At 42.8% G+C, this 13,619-nt stretch overlaps 1 protein-coding gene across 1 annotated transcript in view; it reads left to right on the top strand.

Moving 5' to 3' along the window:
* Window positions 1-13,619, top strand: part of LOC120053208 (cadherin-13-like) — a 497,821-nt gene that overhangs the window by 349,528 nt on the left and 134,674 nt on the right. Inside the window, 1 exon segment of the mRNA XM_039000365.1 lies at window positions 12,093-12,275. Within this exon segment, the coding sequence (XP_038856293.1) occupies window positions 12,093-12,275 (183 nt within the window).

Below are 13,619 nucleotides of genomic sequence, written 5' to 3'. Positions count from 1 at the left end.
AGCACTGACGTGTCAAGTGAGAGGTCTCAAAGCCCTTTAGCCCAACAATGGCAGGAGAGTCTCAGTCTACTCCAACCAAATGGAGAGGCTTTAGAAGCTGCCTCCCGCTGTTTAGAGATAATTAAAATACAGTGCCCTGTGTATGTAAAGAATAATAAGACAAGAAAAGAGTACAAAATGAAGCTCCTTATGGAAAATCAAGAGACACTTTCTGCTGACTATTATAAATATGGGAACATCAGCATCCTCATCTTCCACACAGACCATCCCCTGGCATGGCACAGTGCTATGTCAACACACTACCCCTCTACCTCTTGGCGCACCGATCCCTTTAGCGGAATCATTTTCATCAACAACTGCTGAATTGCAGAGCGCCAAATAAATACAAAAATACAAAAAATATTCATATTCATGAAATCACAAGAGCAAGATTTTGAAAATATGCTTTACAGCGAAAGCAATCCAAGCTCGTGCCGGTCATGAAGGGCAGGAATTCCAAATAGTATCCGTAATGTTTGTAGAAACATGTCAAACGTTTTTTATAATCAATCCTCAGGTTGTTTTTAACATAAATAATCGATAATATTTCAACCGGACGGTTAACTATTCAATACAATAGATAAAGAAAATGTCGAGCTACAACTCTCGCGCACATGAACTAATCAAAGGACACCTCTCGCTCATTTTTCAGAATAAAAGCTTGAAACTATGTCTAAAGCCTGTTCACAACCTGTGGAAGCCATTGGAAAAGGAATCTGGTTGATATCCCTTTAAATGGAGGATAGGCAGGCAATGGAACAGGGATTTTTCAAAATAAGAGGCACTGCCGGGTTGGATTTCCTCAGGTTTTCGCCTGCAAAATCAGTTCTGTTATACTCACAGACAATATTTTGACAGTTTTGGAAACTTTAGAGTGTTTTCTATCCTAATCTGTCAATTATATGCATATTCTAGCATCTGGGCCTGAGAAATAGGCCGTTTACATTGGGAACGTTATTTTTCCAAACATAAAGATTCTGCCTCCTAGCGTCAAGAAGTTAAGAGGGAGTTACCGAGGGGTGGAAACTCAGGATACTAGACAACGAGAACTCTGAGTCAGCTAATATACATTTCTATACGTTTTCAACAGTATTGGTACAGGGCAACCCCAAACAGTTTCAGCTGGACTTCCACCTAATCAAAGAATTAGCTCAGCAGGAGAAGCTCTCCCTTGAGAAAGATACCCCCACCCCGAGCAGGTCACACCAGACCTCTTCATTATATAACCCCACAGACGAGCAACCCCAAGCGAAAAGTCAACGTCCCAGCACAGACTACTACTCCCTCATTGAAATGAAGGATACATTTACCCAGCTGAAGGTAAGGCAGGTGGAGCTTTAACAGCAGGTGATTACATTCCAGTCAGCACAGACCCAGACAACAGTCCAACACAGCAACACCCCCTTAACCAGACCCGGAGTGCTGGAGGTGGAGAGAGACATATGTGCACTCTGGACTGTGGTGAGAAAACTTCAACATGATAAAAAGCATGAGCAGGAGAAGAACAGAGCACTAGAGGAGAGGATCAGACTACTGGAGGAGAGGGTGAGGGGGGTGGCGTGTGACAGAGAACAACCTACTAGAGAGGTGGCCACCCCCACAGAGAAGCCAGCAGAACAGCTCACCTCAGCTCCCGACAATAGTCTCAACACCACAGCAGAACAGTCCACCCCAGACCCTGACCATAGCCTCGACATCCCAGCGGGACAGACACATGAACAACCCCAAGCACAAGGGATCTCACCCCCTCTGAGCAACCCCCTGTCACCCACCCTGATAGCTCTCCTGACAACCCCCCCACACCCACTGAGGACATACACAAGACACAGATTGTACTCCTTATGTACTCAAACAGGAAATATAATCAAGAAAAAAAACTTTTCCCAAACACAGTGTGTCTAAACTCTGGTGTCCAAACACCCAGCGTGCCCTAGACCTTTTGTCTGAGGACCAACTAGGTTCACCTAGCCACATAATAATACACACAGGCACAAACGACCTGAGAGCCCAGCAGAAAAGGGTGGCCACAGCATTCAAGGGAGTGATAGAAAAAGCTTCTTCTACTTTCCCCAATGCACAAGTGGTTATATCCACCCTACTACCATACAGCGGGTAAACGCAAGTATTTCCTGTGAATGTGCCTCAAAACCAAATGTTTACCTGACCCACCACTCCACCCTGGACTTGAACAGCCTTTATGACCAGGTCCACCTATACAAGGCAGCAGTGCCCACCTTCGCCTGGACCCTAAAGGACATCGTTCTTTAACGCAGCCCCAACACTTCACACAGGAGCAATAGATCAATAGACGCCCCGCCCAGACCAGCGAGACACTCTTCCAGACCTGCGGGATCGTAAAATCATAAATATAGACATTGTCATCCTACAAGAAACATGGTATAGAGGAGACGGACCCACTGGTTGCTCTCTAGGTTACAGAGAGCTGGTAGTCCCATCCACCAAACTACTGGGTGTGAAACAGGGAAGGGACTAAGGAGGTATGCTAATTTGATATAGAGCAGACCTAACTCACTCCATTAAATTAGTCAAAACAGGAACATTTCAAAAGGAAAGTTCTTAACAGAGAAAAATGTCCTCCTGTGTGCTACCTATATCCCCCCGACAAGAAACCCCATACTTTAATGAAGACAGCTTCTCCATCCTGGAGGGGGAAATCAATCATTTCCAGGCCCAGTGACATGCACTAGTCTGTGGCGACCTAAATGCCAGAACCGGACATGAACCTGACACCCTCAGCACACAGGGGGACAAACACCTGCCTGGAGGTGACAGCATTCCCTCCCCCATATGCCACCCTAGGCACAACTGTGACAACATAACCAACAAAAATGGGTCTCAACTCCAGCAGCTCTGTGTATGTACATAGTCAATGGAAGGCTTCGAGGGGACTCCTATGGTAAGTACACCTATAGCTCATCTTTTGGCAGTAGTACTGTGGACTACTTGATCACTGACCTCAACCCAGAGTCTCTCAGAGTGTTCACAGTCAGTCCACTGACACCCCTATCAGACCACAGCAAAATCACAGTCTACTTGAACAGAGCAATAGTCAATCATGAGGCATCAAAGCCAAAGGAACTGAGTAATATTAACTTCTTCTGCCTGCAAGCCCGAGGCCGGCCACAATATGACAACAGCCACTTCAAGTGCAGGGCGCGAAATTCAAAATATATTTTTTAGAAATATTTAACTTTCACTCATTAACAAGTCCAATACAGCAAATGAAAGGTACACATCTTGTGAATCCAGTCAACATGTCCGATTTTTAAAATGTTTTACAGCGAAAACAGCACGTATATTTATGTTAGCTCACCACCAAATACAAAAAAGGACAGACATTTTTCACAGCACAGGTAGCATGCACAAAGCCAACCTAACTAACCAAGAACCAACCAAACTAACCAACAAACAACTTCATCAGATGACAGTCTTATAACATGTTATTCAATAAATCTATGTTTTGTTCGAAAAATGTGCATATTTCAGGTATAAATCATAGTTTACATTGCAGCTACAATCAGAAATTGCACCGAAAGCAGCCATAATAATTACAGACATAATACATAGTGTACAGCAAATGAAAGACAGGCATCTTGTGATTCCAGCCAATATTTCCGATTTCTTAAGTGTTTTACAGCGAAAACACAATATAGCGTTATATTAGCTTACCACAATAGCCAGAAACACAAGCCATTCCCCAGTAGCAAAGGTTAGCGATCGTAACAAACCAGCAAAAGATATATAATTTTTGACTAACCTTGATAAGCTTCATCAGATGACAGTCCTATAACATCAGGTTATACATACACTTATGTTTTGTTCGAAAATGTGCATATTTAGAGCTGAAATCAGTGGTTATACATTGTGCTAATGTAGCATATTTTTCCCACAACGTCCGGATATTTTTCTGACACTTTTTCTGACACACATATTCTGACCAAATAGCTATTCATAAACATAACTAAAAAATACATGTTGTATAGGAAATGATAGATACACTAGTTCTTAATGCAATCGCCGTGTTAGAATTCTAAAAATAACTTCATTACGATATACAGCTTAGGTATAGCGAGAGAGTACCCAAAAGCTAAAAAGTTAAGTGACTTCCGGCGCCGACCAAGATGGCCGCCTCGCTTCGTGTTCCTTGGAAAATATGCAGTATTTTGTTTTTTTATGTGTTATTCCTTACATTGGTACCCCAGGTAATCTTAGGTTTCATTACATACAGTCGGGAGGAACATACAGAATATAAGAGCAACGTCAACTCACCATCGTTCCAACCAGGAATATGACTTTCCCGAAACGGATCCAGTGTTTTGCCTTCCACCCAATACAATGGATCTGATCCCAGCCGGCGACCCTATGCGACGCCGTAAAAGGGGCAAAGGTAGCGGTCTCCTGGTCAGGCTTCGGAGACAGGCACATCGCGCTCCACTTCCTAGCATACTACTCGCCAATGTCCAGTCTCTTGACAATAAGGTTGATGAAATCCGAGCACGGGTAACATTCCAGAGGGACATCAGAGATTGTAACGTTCTCTGCTTCACGGAAACATGGCTAACTCAAGAGACGCTAACGGAGTCGGTGCAGCCAGCTGGTTTCTTCACGCATCGCGCCGACAGAAACATACATCTTTCTGGTAAGAAGAGGGGCGGGGGGGTATGCCTTATGATTAACGAGACGTGGTGTGATCATAACAACATACAGGAACTCAAGTCATTCTGTTCACCTGATCTAGAACTCCTCACAATCAAATGTCGACCGCATTATCTACCAAGGGAATTCTCTTCGATTATAATCACAGCCGTATATATTCCCCCCCAAGCAGACACAACGATGACCCTGAACGAACTTTATCTGACTCTTTGTAAACTGGAAACCACACACCCTGAGGCTGCATTCATCGTAGCTGGGGATTTTAACAAGGCCAATCTGAAAACAAAACTCCCTAAATTCTATCAGCATATCGATTGTGCTACCAGGGCTGGTAAAACCTTGGATCATTGTTATACTAACTTCCGCGACGCATATAAGGCCCTCCCCTGCCCTCCTTTCGGAAAAGCTGACCACGACTCCATTTTGTTGCTTCCAGCCTACAAACAGAAACTAAAGCAACAAGCTCCCTCGCTCAGGTCTGTTCAACGCTGGTCCGACCAATCTGATTCCACGCTTCAAGACTGCTTCGATCACGCGGATTGGAATATGTTCCGCATTGCGTCCAACAACAACATTGACGAATATGCTGATTCGGTGAGCGAGTTCATTAGAAAGTGCATTGATGATGTCGTACCCACAGCAACGATTAAAACATTCCCAAACCAGAAACAGTGGATTGACGGCAGCATTCGCGTGAAACTGAAAGCGCGAACCACTGCTTTTAACCAGAGCAAGGTGACCGGAAACATGACCGAATACAAACAGTGTAGCTATTCTCTCCGCAAGGCAATCAAACTAGCTAAGTCACAGTACAGAGACAAAATAGAGTCGCAATTCAACAGCTCAGACACAAGAGGTATGTGGCAGGGTCTACAGTCAATTACGGATTACAAAAAGAAAACCAGCCCCGTCGCGGACCAGGATGTCTTTCTCCCAGACAGGCTTAATAACTTTTTTGCTCGCTTTGAGGACAATACAGTGCCACTGACACGGCCCGCTACCAAAACCTGCGGGCTCTCCTTCACTGCAGCCGAGGTGAGTAAAACATTTAAACGTGTTAACCCTCGCAAGGCTGCAGGCCCAGACGGCATTCCCAGCCGCGTCCTCAGAGCATGCGCAGACCAGCTGTCTGGTGTGTTTACGGACATATTCAATCAATCCTTATCCCAGTCTGCTGTTCCCACATGCTTCAAGAGGGCAACCATTGTTCCTGTTCCCAAGAAAGCTAAGGTAACTGAGCTAAACGACTACCGCCCCGTAGCACTCACTTCCGTCATCATGAAGTGCTTTGAGAGACTAGTCAAGGACCATATCACCTCCACCCTACCGGACACCCTAGACCCACTCCAATTTGCTTACCGACCCAATAGGTCCACAGACGACGCAATCGCAACCACACTGCACACTGCCCTAACCCATCTGGACAAGAGGAATACCTATGTGAGAATGCTGTTCATCGACTACAGCTCAGCATTTAACACCATAGTACCCTCCAAACTCGTCATCAAGCTCGAGACCCTGGGTCTCGACCCCGCCCTGTGCAACTGGGTCCTGGGCTTCCTGACGGGCCGCCCCCAGGTGGTAAGGGTAGGTAACAATATCTCCAACCCGCTGATCCTCAACACTGGGGCCCCACAAGGGTGCGTTCTGAGCCCTCTCCTGTACTCCCTGTTCACCCACGACTGCGTGGCCATGCACGCCTCCAACTCAATCATCAAGTTTGCGGATGACACTACAGTGGTAGGCTTGATTACCAACAGCGACGAGACGGCCTACAGGGAGGAGGTGAGGGCCCTCGGAGTGTGGTGTCAGGAAAATAACCTCACACTCAACGTCAACAAAACAAAGGAGATGATTGTGGACTTCAGGAAACAGCAGAGGGAGCACCCCCCTATCCACATCGACGGGTCAGTAGTGGAGAAGGTGGAAAGTTTTAAGTTCCTCGGTGTACACATCACGGACAAACTGAATTGGTCCACCCACACAGACAGCGTTGTGAAGAAGGCGCAGCAGCGCCTCTTCAACCTCAGGAGGCTGAAGAAATTCGGCTTGTCACCAAAAGCACTCACAAACTTCTACAGATGCACAATCGAGAGCATCCTGTCGGGCTGTATCACCGCCTGGTACGGCAACTGCTCCGCCCACAACCGTAAGGCTCTCCAGAGGGTAGTGAGGTCTGCACAACGCATCACGGGGGCAAACTACCTGCCCTCCAGGACACCTACACCACCCGATGTCACAGGAAGGCCATAAAGATCATCAAGGACAACAACCACCCAAGCCACTGCCTGTTCACCCCGCTATCATCCAGAAGGCGAGGTCAGTACAGGTGCATCAAAGCAGGGACCGAGAGACTGAAAAACAGCTTCTATCTCAAGGCCATCAGACTGTTAAACAGCCACCACTAACATTTAGCGGCCGCTGCCAACATACTGACTCAACTACAGCCACTTTAATAATGGGAATTGTTGGAAATTATGTAAAAATGTACCACTAGCCACTTTAAACAATGCCACTTAATATAATGTTTACATACCCTACATTACTCATCTCATATGTATATACTGTACTCTATATCATCTACTGCATCTTGCCATCTCTATGTAATACATGTATCACTAGCCACTTTAAACTATGCCACTTTATGTTTACATACCCTGCATTACTCATCTCATATGTATATACTGTACTCTATACCATCTACTGCATCTTGCCTATGCCGTTCTGTACCATCACTCATTCATATATCTTTATGTACATATTCTTTATCCCTTTACACTTGTGTGTATAAGGTAGTAGTTGTGGAATTGTTAGGTTAGATTACTTGTTGGTTATTACTGCATTGTCGGAACTAGAAGCACAAGCATTTCGCTACACTCGCATTAACATCTGCTAACCATGTGTATGTGACAAATAAAATTTGATTTGATTTTAGCTAGGCGCAAACGACTAGCACAACATGTTCGACAGATATATGAAATAGCATCATAAAATGGGTCCTACTTTTGCTGATCTTTCATCAGAATGTTGTACAAGGGGTCCTTTGTCCAGAACATTCGTTGTTTGGATTTAGAACGGCCTTTTTCCCTCTCGATTTAGCAAGCACACTTGCCAAGTGGCGCGAATCTCTCCATGTCAACAAACGGAAGAGAACGGAACACGGCAAAACTCCCGAAAAATGTCAATAATCTGATTAAACTATATTGAAAAAACATACTTTACGATGATATTGTCACATGTATCAAATAAAATCAAAGCCGGAGATATTAGTCGTCCATAACGGCAGCTTATCAGAAGGCAAATCCAGGTCCCTGATCGCGCTCTCCAGAAAACAGGAAACTGGTGACACGTCATGCCAAGAGCAATAATTCGAGTCCAGATCAAGTTACACACTCCATTTCTTCTCTCACTCCTTGTCGACATCTAGTGGAAGACGTATGAAGGGCATCTAAACTAATAAATAACAAGGACTTTAATAGGCAGCCCCTAGAAGAGGGCATCGATTTCAGATTTTCCACTTCCTGTCAGGAAGTTTGCTGCAAAATGAGTTCTGTTTTACTCACAGATATAATTCAAACGGTTTTAGAAACTAGAGAGTGTTTTCTATCCAATAGTAATAATAATATGCATATATTACGAGCAAAAATTGAGTACGAGGCCGTTTGAAATGGGCTTCTTTTATCCGGCTACTCAATACTGCCCCTGCAGCCCAAACAGGTTAAGAAATGCTATAGATGGAAGGAATGTAGCGTGGAAACCTACCACAAAACAATAAGACAACAACAAATTCAATCCCTTTTAGACTACTTCCTGGACAAAACATTCCACTGTAATTGTGAAGGTATAAACCTGGCAATATAGTAGAAATATTAGAAGTATATTTGACCTCTCAGCATCCCTATCAAATCAAAAAAAATCAAGCAGAAAACTGAAGAAAATTAACAACAATGACACATGGTTTGATGAAGAATTCAAAAACCTAAGAAAGAAATTGAGAAGCCTGTCCAACCATAAACATAGAGACCCAGAAAACAAGCAACAGCACGTCAGAATTCAGCTCAATGTAATTGAAGAATTTATAGAATCTAACCACTTCTGGGAAAATTGGAGAACTCTAAACAAACAACAACACGAAGAGTTATCTCTCCAAAATGGAGATGTATGGATAACTTCTCCAATCTTTTTAGCTCTATAACAAAGAACAAACAGCAAAAACATATACATGATCAAATACAAATCTTAGAATCAACTATTAAAGACTAGAACCCATTGGATTCTCCAATTACCTTGAATGAATTACAGGATAAAATAAATACCCTCCAACCAAAAAAGGCCTGTGGTGTTGATGGTATCCTCAATGAAATGATCAAATATACAGACAACAAATTCCAATTGGTTATACTTAAGCTCTTTAACATCATCCTCAGCTCTGGCATCATCCCCAATATTTGGAACCAAGGACTGATCACCCCAATCCACAAAAGTGGAGACAAATTTGACCCCAATAACTACCGTGGGATATGCTTCAACAGCAACCTTGGGAAAATCCTCTGCATTATCATTAACAGCAGACTCGTAAATTTCCTCAGTGAAAACAATGTACTGAGCAAATGTCAAATTGGCTTTTTACCAACTTATTTTACGACAGACCACATATTCACACTGCACACCCTAATTGACAAACAAACAAACTGAAACAAAGGCAAAATCTTCTAATGATTTGTTGATTTAAAAAAAAAAGCCTTCGACTCAATTTGGCATGAGGGTCTGCTATACAAATTGATGGAAAGTGGTGTTGGGGTAAAAACATATGACATTATAAAATCCATGTACACAAACAACAAGTGTGTGGTTAAAATAGGCAAAAAACACACATTTCTTCCCACAGGGCTGTGGGGTGAGACAGGGATACCGCTTAAGCCCCACCCTCTTCATCATATGTATCAACAAATTGGCGAGGACACTAGAACAGCTGCAGCACCCGGCTTCACCCTACTAGAATCTGAAGTCAAATGTCTACTGTTTGCTGATGATCTGGTGCTTTTGACACCAACCAAGGAGGGCCTACAGCAGCACCTAGATATTCTGCACATATTCTGCCAGACCTGGGCCCTGACAGTACATCTCAGTAAGACCAAAATAATGGTGTTTCAAAAAAGGTCCTGTCGCCAGGACCACAAACACAAATTCCATCTAGACACTGTTGCCCTAGAGCCCTCAAAAAACTATACGTACCTTGGCCTAAACATCAGCGCCACAGGTAACTTCCACAAAGCTGTGAACGATCTGAGAGACAAGGCAAGAAGGGCATTCTATGCAATCAAAAGGAACATAAAATTTCAACATACAAATTAGGATCTGGCTAAAAAGACTTGAATAAGTTATAGAACCCATTGCCCTTTATGGTTGTGAGGTCTGTGGTCCACTCACCAACCAATAATTCACAAAATGGGACAAGCACCACATTGAGACTCTGCATGCAGAATTCTGAAATAATATCCTCAGTGTACAACGTAAAACACCAAATAAGGGCATGCAGAGCAGAATTAGGCCGACACCTGCTAATTATCAAAATCCAGAAAAGAGAGGTTAAATTATACAACCACCTAAAAGGAAGTGATTCCCAAACCTTTACAAAGCCATCACCTACAGAGAGATGAACCTGGAGAAGAGTCCCCTAAGCAAGCTGGTCCTGGGGCTCTGTTCACAAACACAAACAGACCCCACAGAGCCCAAGGACAGCAACACAATTAGACTCAACCAAATCATGAGAAAACAAAAAGATAATTACTTGACACATTGGAAAGAATTAACAAAAAAACAGAGCACACTAGAATGCTATTTGGCCCTAAACAGAAAGTACGCAGTGGCAGAATACCTGACCACTGTGACTGACCCAAACTTATGGAAAGCTTTGACTATGTACAGACTCAGTGAGCATAGGCAGACCTGGCTCTCAAGAGAAGACAGGCTATGTGCACACTGCCCACAAAATGAGGTGGAAACTGTGCTGCACTTCCAAACCTCCTGCCAAATGTATGACCATATTAGAGAGACATATTTCCCTCTAATTACACAGATCCACAAAGAATCTGAAAACAAACCCGATTTTGATAAACTCCCATATCTACTGGGTGAAATACCACAGTGTGCAATCACAGCAACAAGATTTGTGACCTGTTGCCACAAGAAAAAGGCAACTAGTGAAGCACAAACACTATTGTAAATACAACCCATATATATGTTTATTTATTTTCCCTTTTGTACTTTAACCATTTGCACGTCGATACAACACTGTATATATACATAATACAACATTTGTAATGTCTTTATTCTTTTGAATCTTCTCTGGGTGTAATGTTTACTGTTAATTTTTATTGTTTAATTCACTTTTGTATATTATCTACTTCACTTTCTTTGACAATGTTAACATATGTTTCCCATGCCAATAAAGCCCCTTGAATTGAATTGAATTGAATTGAATTGAAGCGAGTGAGAGAGAGAAAGTCAGAGAGAGAGTGAAGAGTGAGTGAATGAGACAGAGAGCAGGGAGGGTATGAAAAACAATCTCTCAAGTAAAGAGGGGGAGGTGTTAGAGAGAGCAGTTTGGGTTGTTCTTCTATTCAAAGCCTGAGTTAAATTGTTCCAGCATTCTTTAATTTGAGGATGGTGTAGATTAAGCCAAAAAAAAGGATCTTCTCTAACCCTAATCCTGGACAACCCACGTGAGAAGCACAATTATTGAGTAATACTGTCAAAACAGACATTATCTTGCAGCCGCCGTGCGCGTACTTGCGTGCATGTGTTTGGGCTTGAGTAAGTGTGTGTGTGTGTGTGTGTGTGTGTGTGTGTGTGTGTGTGTGTGTGTGTGTGTGTGTGTGTGTGTGTGTGTGTGTGTGTGTGTGTGTGTGTGTGTGTGTGTGTGTGTGTGTGTGTGTGTGTGAGCAAAGGGATAGGATGGAGAGTGTTGGGAATGAAGGACAGAGAGACGAGTTTGACACTGGGTTCATGTTCAACTGAATAGCTTTCGAGAAATGTGAATGATGCGAGGGAGAGAACAAGGTGCTTTTAATAGCCTCTAAATGTAAGTCACTTCAAGTGGAGCGTGATTCACACTGGGTAACCTACCTTGAACAAAACAACATACACTATCCCTCACTTGTCAGCGCCAAGTCCACTGACGTGATGATGAATGCAAAAACCTTATTTTAAACCTAAAATTGCATAGCTACAGTATATGTCAACTGACACATAGCCAGATGCCCTTGTATGTGGTGACCAATAGTGTCCCTCCAGTTTCAGACCACTGAATAGAAACCAGCTGTCTATATGTCAGTTGACCAGTCTTGTCCCTCTTTCTCTGTCTGTTCCTCCAGTTCCAGGCCAATGTGGATGAGGGCTCCACAGGGGTGGTGGTCAACCTGACTGTGGACGACAGAGATGACCCTGCGACGGGGGCGTGGCGAGCCGTCTACTCCATCATCAACGGTGACCCCACCCAGAGCTTTGAGATCCAAACCAACCCTGACAACAATGAGGGCATGCTTTCCCTCATCAAGGTAACCACAGGGCCCAAAGATTATCTCAATTATCTCTCTCAAATATCTCTCTCAATTATCTCTCAAATGTCTCTCTTAATTATCTTTCTCAAATATCTCTCATCTCTCTTATTGATGGAATAGCTAATAAAGGTGTGTTTGTGGTGTCACTATAACAGGCAGGTTGGATGGTGATATACGGCCCGATTTGGCCAATTCACTGGAGATATGAACATACAGCTTGCACAGTTAAGACCCTGTAGCACTCACAGTTTTTATTGCTCTCATTATTCCAATAAATGTGTGTTCTCATGCAATATAGCAATACAGGATACAGGAATACAGGATATTTGTAACCTTGGTAACATTGTATGTTTCACTCTAGTACACTGCAGTTTGCCACTTTACTCTCATGTGTAATTTTCTCCTACACTATTGACATACTATAAGAGCAACCTGTTACACACTGAGAGTCCAAAACGTTAGGAACACTTGCTCTTTCCATAGCATAGACTGACCAGCTATGATCCCTTACTGATGTCACTTGTTAAATCCACTTCAATCAATGATGAAGAAACAGGTTAAATTAGGATTTTTAACCTCTACTTCCTCAGAAACCCGGGTCCGGGAGCACCCCCACCAGTAAAAAAGCTGACTAGCATAGCCTAGCATAGCGTCACAAGTAAATACTAGCATCTAAATATCATTAAATCACAAGTCCAAGACACCAGATGAAAGATACACTTCTTGAGAATCCAGCCACCATTTCTGATTTTTAAAATGTTTTACAGGGAAGACACAATATGTAAATCTATTAGCTAACCACGTTAGCAAAAGACACCGTTTTTCTTACTCCACCATTTTTTCACTCCATCAGTAGCTATCACAAATTCGACCAAATAAAGATATAAATAGCCACTAACCAAGAAACAACCTCATCAGATGACAGTCTGATAACATATTTATTGTATAGCATAGGTTTTGTTAGAGAAATGTGCATATTTCAGGTATAAATCATAGTTTACAATTGCAGCCCCCATCACAACTCTCACTAAAATGACTAGAAAAACTACAGAGACCATCGTGTATTAGCTAATTACTCATCATAAAACATTTCTTAAAAATACACAGCGTGCAGCAGATGAAAGACACAGATCTTGTGAATCAAGACAATATTTCAGATTTTCTAAGTGTTTTACAGCGAAAACACAATATATCGTTATACTAGCTTACCACAATAGCAAACCAGACAACAGCATTGATTCCAGCCAAACATAGCGATAACGTATTCACCACCAAAATAAATTAATTTTTCACTAACCTTCTCAGAATTCTTCAGATGACAGTCCTGTAACATCATATTAC

Source organism: Salvelinus namaycush, chromosome 9, assembly GCF_016432855.1.
Source record: "Salvelinus namaycush isolate Seneca chromosome 9, SaNama_1.0, whole genome shotgun sequence".
NCBI lineage: Eukaryota > Metazoa > Chordata > Actinopteri > Salmoniformes > Salmonidae > Salvelinus > Salvelinus namaycush.
This window is presented reverse-complemented; position numbering and strand designations above follow the sequence as displayed.